We start from the raw sequence: 13,300 nt of genomic DNA on the forward strand, positions 1-13,300 counted from the left end.
CTAAGGCCCTGACCTCCGTAGGCCCAGGACAAAGCTACCGCCCCCGGAACCCCTTTAACGGGATTAAATCTCCAATTTGGGCAGAGGATGACGTAATCTGCCCCCCCATTCTTTATCTATGCAAATTTCCAATGCCTAACCACCAAACCAAGTTGTGACGAAATGCTATGAGGTAGGCGAAAAAACCAGATTGGCTAATCCAAGTGGAAAAAATCCTACCCGGCCCCACGGCCAACCGAGGCGACCGACTAATTCCATAGCAGCGTCGGCCTACCTGCCTAACTGCCTAACCAAGAGGGCGGGTGGGTGGGTGATCCGATCGCTTGCGGTGCCAGGTGAAGAGAGGCAGCGTTCCCGCCTCCGTCCAGATTTAAAGCCGGGGGAGGCCCCGGCTCCCGGCCGGCCCTATTGGTTGGCCGGGGCATGACGAAGGCGGGAACACCACTCTCGCGAGAGGGCTGAGCTACAGCCCCCTCGCGAGGGTCGAGATGGGCCACGCCCACAACACCACCTCCGAGAAATGCGGAAGTGGTTTTTCCAGCAACTGGTAGTCAGAGACATACTGCCTCCAACCATTGCTTATTTATCAATCTGTCCCAGTACAGTCGTACCTTGGAAATCAAACAGCTTAGTTCCCGAATGTTTTGGCTCCCGAATGCCGCAAACCTGGAAGTGACTGTTCCAGTTTGCGAACTATTTTTGGAAGCTGAACGTCCGATGGGACTTCTGTGGCTTCCGATTGGCTTCCTGCAGCCAATCAGAAGCCGTGCTTTGGTTTCCGAATGTTTTGGAAGTCGAACGGACTTCTGGAACGGATTCCGTTCGACCTCCAAGGTACAACTGTATTGTCTGCTATGACCGGCAGTGGCTCTCAGAGGCTTCAGGAAGAGAAGCCTCTTTGGCTGTCACCCTGCTGTCTGTTCTCTTAAGCGGCCAGGCACCCGCGCTGGAAGTGGTGGTGCTCTGCATGCGCGTCACGTGCGCAGCCGTTGAGCGGAGGTCTCTCTCTCCCTGGTAGTCCTTGCTGCTTGTGAACATATGTAAGCAACATCTGACATGGGCCTGATGCCACGGGGCTGCCTGACATCCGTAACAAAGTGAGGAAATGGAAGTGGACAGGATTATGTAACAGCGGCAGGCTCAAGGCCTTTTAAAATTAGGACTTTCCATCATGGCAGGGGAGGATGAGGCGAGGAAATTCCTGGGTGACTGGCTATGTTTGCCACAAGATGCAGAGCTTAGGGAGCTGGCTTATGCTAGCAGGTCCCACCACTAGCTCAGGTAAATGGTAGTGGTTCTTCCAAGGTTTCAGGTAGGGGAGTTTTGCGGTCTTATCCAGGGAATGAACCTGGAAGCTCCAGTTTGCTAAGCAGGTGCTCTCCCTCAAACCTGTGGTCTGCCATTACCTTGGTGCTTAACAATTTGCTCTTCCTGAGCCTGGTGTGTTAGAAATCTTACATATTACAGCAGACTTGGTTGATCTGTCATCTCTCGAGTTTTCCTTAGCGGTTGGTGAAGCTGCCCATGATAACTCAGGCTTCTGATGTGGGGTGGCAATGCTGTTAGGAAGACATTCCCAGGTGATGAACCATTTCCAGGTTTGGTTAAAACAAAGTTTTGGCTGGTAGTGGGGGGTAAGGACAACTGGAAATAATGCCAATACAGTGGTACCTTGGTTTGCAACCATAATCTGTTCCGGAGGTCCATTTGTAAACCAAAACAGGTTGTAACCCAAGGAGCACTTTCGCCAATGGGGCCTCCCAAAAATAATTGTTCGTAATTTAAAAAAAAGAAAAAAAAGGGGGGGGGTTGTAATCCAAAGAAAGGTTGCAAACCGGGACATGCACTTCTGGGTTGGGCGTGTTGGTAATCCAAAACGTATGCAAACCAAGACGTATGCAAACCAAAGTACCACTGTATATTCATTTCTGTGTACACGCTGACCAAACTAAGCCTTCTAGAGCAAAATATACACCAGGAGACTTAGTTTGGTCAGAATTGAGCATACACTTCCAGAGTTGATGCCAAATATGTTACTTCCGGTAAATGAGCCACTGTTGCTGTGAAAAATTTGTGTCCCGGGCCTGCTGTGTACAGGAGAGACATGTTATGTTGCAGGTGGGGCTGATGATGGCGTCCAGTTGTGCTGCTGCAAATGCACAGTGGCGTTTCTTCTCTCTGCGATCCTCCCAGCCGTCATTCCTTCTCTGGTCACTGCAGCGGATATGTGACCTGTCTGTCTGTCTACAGGCGTAAGGGATACCCACAATGTTAATGTTGCCAGCCTTCATATTATGAGTGCAGACATCTTTGTAGCACAGAACTGGTCTGCCAATGGGCCTGGTGCCTGGTGCCAGCTCCTTGGGGATCCTGCCATCTTCCATTCTGTGGACATGACCAAGGCCAGCGTAGATGTCGCTGAGGCAGGAGTGCAGACATGCTGGGAACGACGGCTTGGGGAGAGTACATCTTTGCTTGAGACTCTGTCCTGCCATGTGATGCCCAAAATTTTCCTGGCACATCGCGTGAGGAAGGCATTGAGGCATCGCTCCTAGCAGGTGTAAATTGCCCACGACTCACGTCCATAAAGCAGTGTGCTCAACACGCAAGCTTGGTAGACCTAGTACAAAGTTTTACTGAAGAAAAAGGGGCGCGGGTGGCGCTGCGGTCTAAACCACTGAGCCTCTTGGGATTGCTGTTCGGAAGGTCGGCAGTTTGAATCCCTGCAGTGAAGTGAGCTCCCATTGCTCTGTCCCAGCTCCTGCCAAGCTAGCTGTTCGAAAGCACGCCACTGCAAGTAGATAAATAGATACCGCTGGGACAGGAAGGTAAACGGCGTTTCCGTGCGCTCTGGTTTCCGTTATGGTGTCCCATTGCGCCAGAAGTGGTTTAGTCATGCTGGCCACATGACCTGGAAAGCTGTCTGTGGACAAACGCCGGCTCCCTTGGCCTGAAAGCAAGATGAGTGCCGAAACCTCATAGTCATCTTTGACTGGGCTTAACCGTCCAGGGGTCCTTTACTTTTTTTTAACCTTTTACTGAAGCTTTTTTTTGCTGAAAGCCAGTGCTCTAGAAAATGGTTCCTGGATGAACCTTGCTGCAGGATGAATTTTTTGGGCTATAAGTGGGATCTCCTGTTTGCAGCTATTTTACCTTTTTTTAAAAAAGAAGAGGAGGAGGAAGAAGAGGAAGAAGAGGAGGAAGAAGAAGAAGAAGAAGAAGAGAAGAATTGTGCAACCCAATGCCAGAGAAAGGGAGTGCACAGCCTAGAAACGATTATTTGAAACGAGAGAGAAAGGTTCAGTAAGCAGGAAAGTGGAGGGTTGAGCTTTGTTGGAATTTATTAGGTTTTCCCTCCAGTAAAAATGAAAAGACTGCAGAAATGTTTTTGCTGGTGTGCTGCAGACTAGAGAGCCAAGGCACAAAGTCAAGTGGGAAATGACTAAATGTGAAGTCATATGCATATTTACTTGGCACGCAGTAGGCATGCACAGGTTTGCATTATGAGGCTGCAACCCCAAGCACCAGTTCCTTCTCCTTTGTGGCTGTATCCTCCTTGAGTCCACGTCTTTAGGTTTTTGGTCTCTTGGAATGTGTTGGTTGGGCTGTGAGGCCAGCCTGACTGACTGCTCCCTGAGCAATTGTCTCTTTCCAAATACAGTTAGACCTCGGCTCCCGAACAACTCCATTACCGTACGTTTCGGCTCCTGAACGCTGAAAACTCAGAAGTAAGTGTTCTGGTTTTCGAACGTTTTTCGGAAGCCGAACTTCCGACGTGGCTTCCGCTTGAGTGCAGGAAGCTCCTGTAGCCAATTGGAAGCTGTGCCTCGGTTGTCGAACATTCCAGAAGCCGAATGGGCTTCTGGAACGGATTAAGTTTGACAACTGAGGTTTGACTGTAGCACGGTTGGAATTCTGAGGAAACAAAGATGGCCAGCAATATCTGAATAAGGCAGGGATGGGGAAAACCTGTGACCCTCTAGAGGCTGATGAACTACAACTCCCATGGGCCATGCTGGCTGGTGCTGAATGGAGTCTAACAACATTGGGAGGGTCAAAGTCTCACCAGCCCTGGAATAAGGCACAACTCCACCTCTTGTTGAATACTACTACTACTACTAATAATAATAATAACAACCTTTCCAGCCTTTCCTGGTCAAATATGCAAAAACAATTCATATCTGTTTGTTTCTGTGACTCTAGACATTCTGCGCCCATAACCCCTGGAGGTGAGTCCATCGATCAGGCTGAAAAGTCATCATCCACTCTAGGTAGCTGAGTGAGGAATAAGCCATGCCTGTCCTGTCAGAAGATTCAGGTAAGGAACCTTCTGCTGTTTTAGTACATTCTCAAACTGTTTTAATAGGGTGCTATATTAGAGCCATGTTTGATTGAAAACCTGGCTCAGAGCACTGTAAAGGCTTAACAAACTAACAGTAACATGTTGTTGTTTAGTCGTTTAGTCGTGTCCGACTCTTCGTGACCCCATGGACCAGAGCACGCCAGGCACTCCTGTCTTGCACTGTCTCCCGCAGTTTGGTCAAACTCATGTTCGTAGCTTCGAGAACACTGTCCAACCATCTCGTCCTCTGCCGTCCCCTTCTCCTAGTGCCCTCCATCTTTCCCAACATCAGGGTCTTTTCCAGGGAGTCTTCTCTTCTCATGAGGTGGCCAAAGTATTGGAGCCTCAGCTTCACGATCTGTCCTTCCAGTGAGCACTCAGGGCTGATTTCCCTCAGAATGGATAGGTTTGATCTTCTAGCAGTCCATTGGACTCTCAAGAGTCTCATCCAGCACCAGTAACATACCATTAATATATTTGAAATATTTTTATATATTTATTGCATTTGTGCCTCTCCATTCCTCAAGGAGCTCAAGGTGGCACACATAGTTCTTCCCCTGCATTTTATCCTCACAACAACCCTGTGAGGTAGGTTAGGCTGAGAGGCAGGGACTGGCCCAAGGCCACCCTGCTAGCTTTATGGTTGAGTGGGGATTTGAACCCTTAACCTCCCAGGTCCTAACCATCACACAACACTGGTTCTCTTTTGCTGTGCTCCAGTAGAAATCCCTAGGGTGGTTTACAGGTAGTTATGGGTGAATCTGTCAATTTCTTTTATTTTCTATTTTTTATCATACAGTACAACCTCCACAGAGAAAAGAACATAGCATTGAGTTTATGTCATCATTTTACATGGTCTTAAAACATTGTTTTAACATATAGTTTCTCCACAGACAGGTTTGTGAGGCTGGTGGAAGAGCTGTCCATTTCAATTTCCGTCTGTCAATTTCAATTTCAATCTGTCAATTTCAGTTTTTCACAGTTTCTCATTTTTTCCCAATCCGTTTCCCACATTTTTACCTCAGGTTTTACATCAGGAGGGGGGTTCAGGTATTGCCGTTGTTGTTGTTGTTGTTGTTGTTGTTGTTGTTGTTGTTGTTGTTGTTGTTGTTGTTATGACAATTCATATGCTGCTTAATTGCAGTCCTCTCAGAAATACAATAATGATGAAAATAAGACCGAGCTAAAACTATAAAATCAGGATTCAGTTAAAATGGCTGGTGGAATAAAAAAACACACACACACCAAAGTCTTCCATGCTGAGTTCTGTAAGGGGAACACTGAGATTCACATCATAAATTTCCAGCACATCCAGTGCACATTTAAAGCATTTGCCTTTCCCCAAAGAATCCTGGGAACTGTAGTAAGTTAAGGGTGCTAGCCGTTGTAGCCCTATGAGGAGGGAACTGCAGTTCCCAGGAGTCTTTGGGAGTCTTGTGCTTTAGGTGTACGGCATCAATCTGCCCTTAGGAGGATGATAGACAGATCCTTCCTCTGGACCTTGTTGTGAGGGCTGGTTGTGTTTGGTGGGGCAGAGCTCCATTTACCCTAATAGACCGGGGTCCCCTGCTCTCCACCACAGCCCTGGTTGCTCATTTTCTGCCTTACCTGTGTGTAGGAGTTGGCCTACAGCTCTGGATAACCGGTAACCCCCCCCCCAGTGATTTCCTTCCGCGTTTCTCTGGCAGGTTTGCACGAGACCCTCGCCCTCCTGACGTCCCAGCTGAGACCGGACTCCAACCACAAGGAGGAAATGGTGTTCCTGAGAGACATATTCAGCGAGAGGAGTCTCGGCTATTTAATGAAGGTAAGTACTACGAACTGCCCGGTTCCCAGTTGGCCTTTCATTCAGCCAAGGGAGCTGCTTTCCAGACCCCTGAACTCAAAAAGCTGGACATTGCTATGTAACCAAGAGAGTGTTTGTGGAATGCCCTCCCAGCAATGCCAAGGAAAGAAATAACTACTTGACTTTTACAAGACATCTGAAGGCAGCCCTGTATAGGGAAGTTTTTAATGTTTGATACTGTGTTGTGTTTTAATTTGTTGGATGCCGCCCAGTCTGATGGACAGATTATTATTATTACTATCTGAGCATTTCCAAGAGCTTTCCATGCTCCCTGCCAGGCATTGGTGGACTTCCCAGCCTGGCCAGGCCTGCTTAGCTGCCAAGGCAAGACTACATCAGCCGTTACCCGGCCATTCTTGCGGCTCCTCTGCCCTGACATACTTCCCCACATAGCAGGGAGACATTCCACTAAACATTCAGAGAGAAAACTCCCTCAGAACTTCACAGCCAATCAGAGCACATGCTGCCTCACTAGCGATCATGCTGCTCTGCCTGGTTGCTAAGCAACCCCGCCAGCTGTCCCCACCCTCTTTTCCAGAAACTACAACTAATCCAGAATGTGGCAGCTATACTGGTGACCGGGAGTGGCCGCCAAGACCACATAACAGTGGTCTTGAAAGATCTACATTGGCTCTCAGTAACATTTCTGAGCACAATTCAAACTGTTGGTGCTGACCTTTAAAGCCCTAAAAGGCCTCGGCCCAGTATACCTGAAGGAGCATCTCCACCTCCATTGTTCAGCCCGGACACTGAGGTACAGCTCCGAGGGCCTTCTGGCGGTTCCCTCACTGCGAGAAGCCAAGTTGCAGGGAACTAGGCAGAGGGCCTTTTCGGTGGTGGCGCCTGCCTTGTGGAACGCCCTCCCAACAGATGTCAAAGAGGAAAACAACTACCAGACTTTTAGACGACATCTGAAGGCAGCCCTGTTCAGGGAAGCTTTTAATGTTTGATGGACTACTGTGTTTTAATATTTTGTTGGAAGCAGCCCAGAGTGGCTGGGGATACCCAGCCAGATGGGCGGGGCATAAATAATAAATTATTATTATTATTATTATTATTATTATTATTATTATTATTAGCCAGCCTACTAACAGAATTAACCCTGAAGTTACAAACCGAATCATCCCTGCTGTTGCTCTTCCAACACCCCTCCAGGTTTTTCTGCCATCTGAGATGTGGCAGGTGGCTACAGGGAAGTAGGCCTTTTCGCTTTGATTCTCCCAGTTCCACCAGGTTTCTTCTATGGCCACTATATCTATGTTTCCCCTAAGACCAAGTGTTTCTGCTTGCCTGTTTTGGCTCAGAGGCTTGTGGCTTTAGCATATCAACAGGTGTCAATATGGTACCTCAGTCGGTAGAGCACGAGAATCAGGGTTGTGGGTTCGAGCCCCGCATTGGGCAAAAGATTCCTTCGTTGCAGGGGGTCAGACAAGATTACCCTAATAATAATAATAATAATAATAATAATAATAATAATAATAATAATAATTTATTTATACCCCGCCCATCTGGCTGGGTTTCCCCAGCCACTCTGGGCGGCTTACAACAGAAAAATGAAATAAAACAATTAAACATTAAAAGCCTCCCTAAACAGGGCTGCCTTCAGATGTCTTCTAAAAATCTGCTAGCTGTTTTTCTCTTTGACATCTGATGGGAGGGCGTTCCACAGGACAGGCGCCACCACCGAGAAGGCCCTCTGCCTGGTTCCCTGCAACTTGGTTTCTCGCAACGAGGGAACCGCCAGAAGGCCCTCGGTACTGGACCTCAGTGTCCGGGCAGAGCAATGGGGGTGGGGACGCTCCTTCAGGTATACTGGACCCTTGTGGTCCCTTCTACCTTTATGATTCTATGAGATAAGTGCCTGTCTCCAAATGTCTCTGGCACTGGTGTTTCGGCCTACAGTGCTTTGCACACCTCGGTGCCTGGTTCTGCCCCTGCCCCCATTTAAATGACCGCCGCTTGAACATTATATTTTGTATGTGTTTGTGTCTGCCTTCTGTTTCAGATTCACGAAAAGCTGTGCCATTATGAAAGGCAGAGCCCGGTCCCAGTTCTGCACAGCGCCTCGGCTCTAGCTGAAGACGTAAGTGTCTAGCTGAAGATGCAAGCGTTGCCTCCTTCTGAGCATGTGTGTTCAGGGCTGGCGTTGGAGTTTGGCGCCACTGCACATCTGCCAAGGCTCCCACCCCACTCCTGAACCCTGAAGACTTTTGCATTAGCCAGAAACTCTGTCAGGGCAGAGGAGCCACAAGAAAGGCCAGGTAGTGGCTGATAAAGTCTCGCTTCAAACACAAATAGCATAAGTTCTCCCCCACACCCCACCACATGAAAAGTCTATAAGGGGTTTCTAGTCTTAAGTAAATATTGCCAGTGCCTTATTCTCTGATTAAACCCTTAGTGTTCTGTCACAGTTTTTAAGCTGAAATCCTATACACAGTTAACTTTGGAGTTGGCTCCATTGAAAACAATGACACTTACTTCCATCCAACTCAGTGGGTACAGAATACTAATGGGTGTTTGGTAGGGTGGCAACTGAGTGTTGGGGGAAGGAGAATCCAATGGAGCATCTTGGAAAGGGGCTTCGTGGTTGGCTGGCTGGCTGGTAGCCTGAATAGGCAAAGTGAGGTAACTGTGCAACATTTTGTTGCAGGACCTATACTTAGCATACATATGTGCTTCTAACCATATACTTGGACCCCCACTCCCATCAACGTCAGCAGCATGGGCAATATTGGGGTGGGGTGGGGGTGCGCGAATGGGAGTTGTAGTTGTAAATAACTCACCAGCTGAATATTGCAATAACTCACCAGCTAAACATTGCAATGTTATCAGCAGCTAAATTTCACAATATCACCAGCTAATCCTCCCAATATCACCAGCTAAGCACTGCAGTGTTATCAGCAGCTAAACCTCACAATATCACCAACTAAACGTTGCAGTGTTATCACCAGCTAAGCATTGCAATCTACCACAATGTCTGAATAAGGATGGAAGTATACAGAGGCGAACAGGACAATGTCCTGGCAACTGCTACTACTTAGGGGTCTAAAACGGATAAACGGCAATATTGTCAATCATCACACACTCAGTTTCATCAGCAGGCAAGCCAAAATGCATTCCAACAGGACTTTTGGTTTGGGGCTTGGTGATATATCGCAATATTGAAAACCAGTTCTCTCCCAGCCTTACTTGTGATGATAAAACACATCCACCTCCCTCCTGACTCGACTGGAATCTGTTGCTATGCACAAGCTGCAACTTTTATTTGGTATTGTGGTGTTAACTCAGCGGTCGGCAAACCATGGCCCGCAAGCCAGATTTGGCCTGAGGGGATCGTTATACCGGCCCCTGGCCCTTGCCACCCGCTCAGTCAGTCCCCGCGTGGAGCTAAACCGGCGCGGCATGCTGGTTTAGCTCCGCGTGGGGACTGACTTCCCGGCACAGTTGAGAGCCAGTGTGGTGTAGTGGTTAAGAGTGGTAGACTCCTAATCTGGGGAACCGGGTTCGCGTCTCCGCTCCTCCACATGCAGCTGCTGGGTGACCTTGGGCTAGTCACACTTCTCTGAAGTCTCTCAGCCCCACTCACCTCACAGAGTGTTTGTTGTGGGGGAGGAAGGGAAAGGAGAATGTTAGCCGCTTTGAGACTCCTTTCGGTAGTGATAAAGCGGGATATCAAATCCAAACTCTTTTATTGGCTGCAGGAAGCTCTTGCAGCCAATAGGAAGCTGCAGACGCCGCCTCCTCCCCCGCCATGGCTCCGAAAGCCAGCGAGAAAAAAGTGGCAGTCAGGTGCGCATGTGCACGGGTGTGCGCGCTCCTGCGAGCAGGCGATTCAGCCCACTGGCGGAAAAGCTTGCTGACCCCTGTGTTAACTGATCCCTGCCACTTTTTTCCCCCTAGTGATTTGATGGTGGTGCAGAGAGTAACTTTGCATTGTTTCCATCTGAGATCTCTCTCTTTCTCTCTGCAGAACATTGTGCAATTTATAATTTATTAGACTCTCTGGTGCCTTTGCCATAACCGAGCAACACCGCCTCCTGACAGGCCTACGCATTTTTCTTTCTATAGTCTTATATCCAGGAGTAAATGAACCTCATGTATTATAGTTGTTCTACTCAGCTTCTAATATGCCCTCTTGTGCTGCATATGTTGGGATGGATTTGGAAGGTAGGATAGGATATATTACTTATTTGTTATCTTTCCTCTTAGCATCTAGTTTAGCAGAGTAAAAAATATACAGTGGTACCTCTACTTATGAATAACTCTACTTACGAATGTTTCTACTTACGAATGAGGCTCCGTCCGCCATCTTGGATGTGGTTTAGATAGGATTTTTTCTACTTACGAATTTTTAGATAGGGTTGCTTCTACTTACAATTTTTTTCTCCCAATGCATTCCTATGGCATTCGGAACGCATTAAATTCGTAAGTAGAGGTACCACTGTAGTTGTACCGGTTGACGAACGCCTTACGACTCTTTGGCTCCTGAACGCCGCGAACCCGAAAGTGAGTGTTTTCAAATGTTCTTTGGAATCCGAGAGTCCGACATGGCTTCCGCGGCTTCCAATTGGCTGCAGGAGCTTCCTGCAGCCAATCAGAAGCCGTTTCTTGGTTTCTGAACGTTTTGGAAGTCAAACGGACTTCCGGAACGGATTCTGTTCGACCTCCGAGGTACGGCTGTACCATGCTTTGCAGCATCAATATGGAAAGCCGGGACGAAGCTGTGTAGCTTTCTGTAATTATCCAGGGTGCCTTTTGGCAGACAGGCTCTTCCCCTTTATTTGTCCCTCCAAACGAAATAACAACACAGAAGTCTGCAATGTAAAAATATAAAAATATTGTTTACTTACATAAAGTTGCAGACAGAAAATATCAGTGAATTAAGTCAGGTAGAAGAATATCTTTTCAGATTACAAAATAAATGGTTTAGACCAGGGTTTCCTAGACTTGAATCTCCAACTGTTTTTGGACTACAATTCCCATCACCCCTGACCCATGGTCCTGCTAGCTATGGATGGTGGGAATTGTAGTCCAAAAGCACCTGGAGACCCAGGTTTAGGAAACCCTGGTTTAGACCAAAGATGGTGCCTGTGCTTGGGAGAGCACAGACCCTGCATTCTCTCCGTACATCTGAATGATGAGAAAGGAGAGTGTTCCTCAGGTGGGAGGAAGTGATAAGGATTAGCTTCCTCCCACCTGTTACCCTTCCCGCCTGGGCAAGCAGAGGATATGACCTCACAGAGTGCCCTTTCTAGGAATTCTCAGACAACTCCACATGTCTTAACCCAGGCATCCCCAAACTTTGGCCCTCCAGATGTTTTGGACTACAATTCCCATCTTCCCTGACCACTGGTCCTGTTAGGTAGGGATCATGGGAGTTGTAGGCCAAAAAATCTGTAGGGCCGCAGTTTGGGGGTGCCTGTCTTAACCCTTTGCTCACTTAGCAAAAATGGGATTTTATATTTTGACTGGAGCATCATTTCCCCACAACACACACACAGTCTCCACCCCTCATCTTTCATCCCAGACACTGAGGTCCAGCTACAGGAGAGGTAGCAAAACATCGTCCTCTAGCGCAGTGTTTCCCAACCTTGGGGCTCCAGCTGTTTTTGGACTACAACTCCCATAATCCCTAGCTAGCAGGACCTGTGGTCAGGGATGATGGGAATTGTAGTCCGAGAACAGCTGGAGACTCAAGGTTGGGAAACACTGCTCTAGCGGCATCTATACTGTTACTGCAGCTTAAAAAAGCTGCCTTGTGTGTTTGATGACCCTAATGTTGTATATATGTGACTCTAAAGCTTGGGTTCAATTTTACATCTGCTTACAGTGACTTCAAAAATGGTCAAAAAACTGATAAATAAATTTTTTAAAATCATTTTGTGCGTGAGGTTTTTTTTAAATCAAATCTCTTTGAAAGTAAGATTTTATCTAATCTTTAATGAAAGCTCATCAAATTATGATACAGGGAAATGAGGTTGTAAAAAAGTCACCACCCTAGTATGTACATAACCTTAGTCTCTGTTCTCATCTCAACACATGGGCCCGGGTAGGCACATCACGCTAAACCAAACAATTGCTTAGCGGGGCTATGCAAGCGTGCAAATTCCCAGAGGGGCGTTTGCAGCTACTTTGCTCCTCTTGGTCTGATTCAGCAGGGTGCATATGTTCTTACCTCCAGGCAGGGCTAGGAAAAGACTCCTGCCTAAAACTCTGGAAAGCCACGGACAGTCAGGGGATATGAGGGATGGCTAATCCTTTGCCCTCCAGAGGCTCCTGAAGTCCCTGACCATTGGCTGGTAGGTCTGATGGGAGTTGGACTCCCACAAAATCTGGAGAACCGCAGGTCTAGTGTATATGAGCTATTGGAACATCGGAGCTTTCTGTGCTCCTGGATCACTTCCCAGCCCTGTGTACCTTTGCAGGGAGTTTTATATGTGCCGCAGAGGTAGACGTCGACATGGGCTTGCACTGAGATTAGCAAAACATTGACCTGAAAAGGCAAGGAAAAAAAAAAGACGCTGCCTTGTCCGTGGATGATCTCTCTCTCTCTCTCTCTCTTTAAGGTTATAGAGGAATTGCAGACTACACCAATGAATAATGACGAAAAAGAACTGCTGCAATTGCTGTCCACTCCTCATCTCAGGGTAAAAAAGGTTCTGTAGCTTGAGAAAGGGGTGGTGTTGCAGGGGGAGAGCAACTGTGCTTTGGGCCATTTCCTTGTCCATTCTAGTCATTTGCCGCTGCTTAATTTACGTGTAAGAGACTTAAAACGTTATAAGGAGATCATTTCCTGGTAGGTGTTTGCTGAGTTATTGCTATGGGCTCAAGAGTGAATGTCTAAAATCACATCCGTACATTGAAAGCATCCTTGTTCTCTCTCTCTCCTCCCCCCCCCCCAGTATTGGGAACTGTAGTCTGTTAAGGATGCTGAGAGTCATTAGACACAGAGCTACAGTCGTCGCCATAATGGTCAAAGAGAGTGTTTTGAATGTAGGGTGTGGATGTGAACTCAGCAGTAGAAAGGTGACCAAAGAGAGCCTCTCTGAGATCACTTTCATACCATCCATTTGCAACACTATGATACCACTCTAAACTGTCATGGCTTCCCT

General features: G+C 47.5%; 1 protein-coding gene across 1 annotated transcript in view; it reads left to right on the forward strand.

Moving 5' to 3' along the window:
* The first annotated feature begins 4,203 nt into the window (after window positions 1–4,203).
* Window positions 4,204–13,300, forward strand: part of MPP3 (MAGUK p55 scaffold protein 3) — a 79,422-nt gene continuing 70,325 nt past the window's right edge. The window contains exons 1-4 of the mRNA XM_088655079.1: window positions 4,204–4,318; window positions 6,031–6,149; window positions 8,194–8,271; window positions 12,755–12,835. Coding sequence (XP_088511205.1) covers window positions 4,294–4,318; window positions 6,031–6,149; window positions 8,194–8,271; window positions 12,755–12,835 — 303 coding nt within the window. The 5' untranslated portion in view covers window positions 4,204–4,293. The remainder of the gene's footprint in view (window positions 4,319–6,030; window positions 6,150–8,193; window positions 8,272–12,754; window positions 12,836–13,300) is intronic.

Source organism: Zootoca vivipara, chromosome 12 (genome assembly GCF_965207765.1).
Source record: "Zootoca vivipara chromosome 12, rZooViv2.hap1.1, whole genome shotgun sequence".
NCBI classification, from domain to species: domain Eukaryota; kingdom Metazoa; phylum Chordata; class Lepidosauria; order Squamata; family Lacertidae; genus Zootoca; species Zootoca vivipara.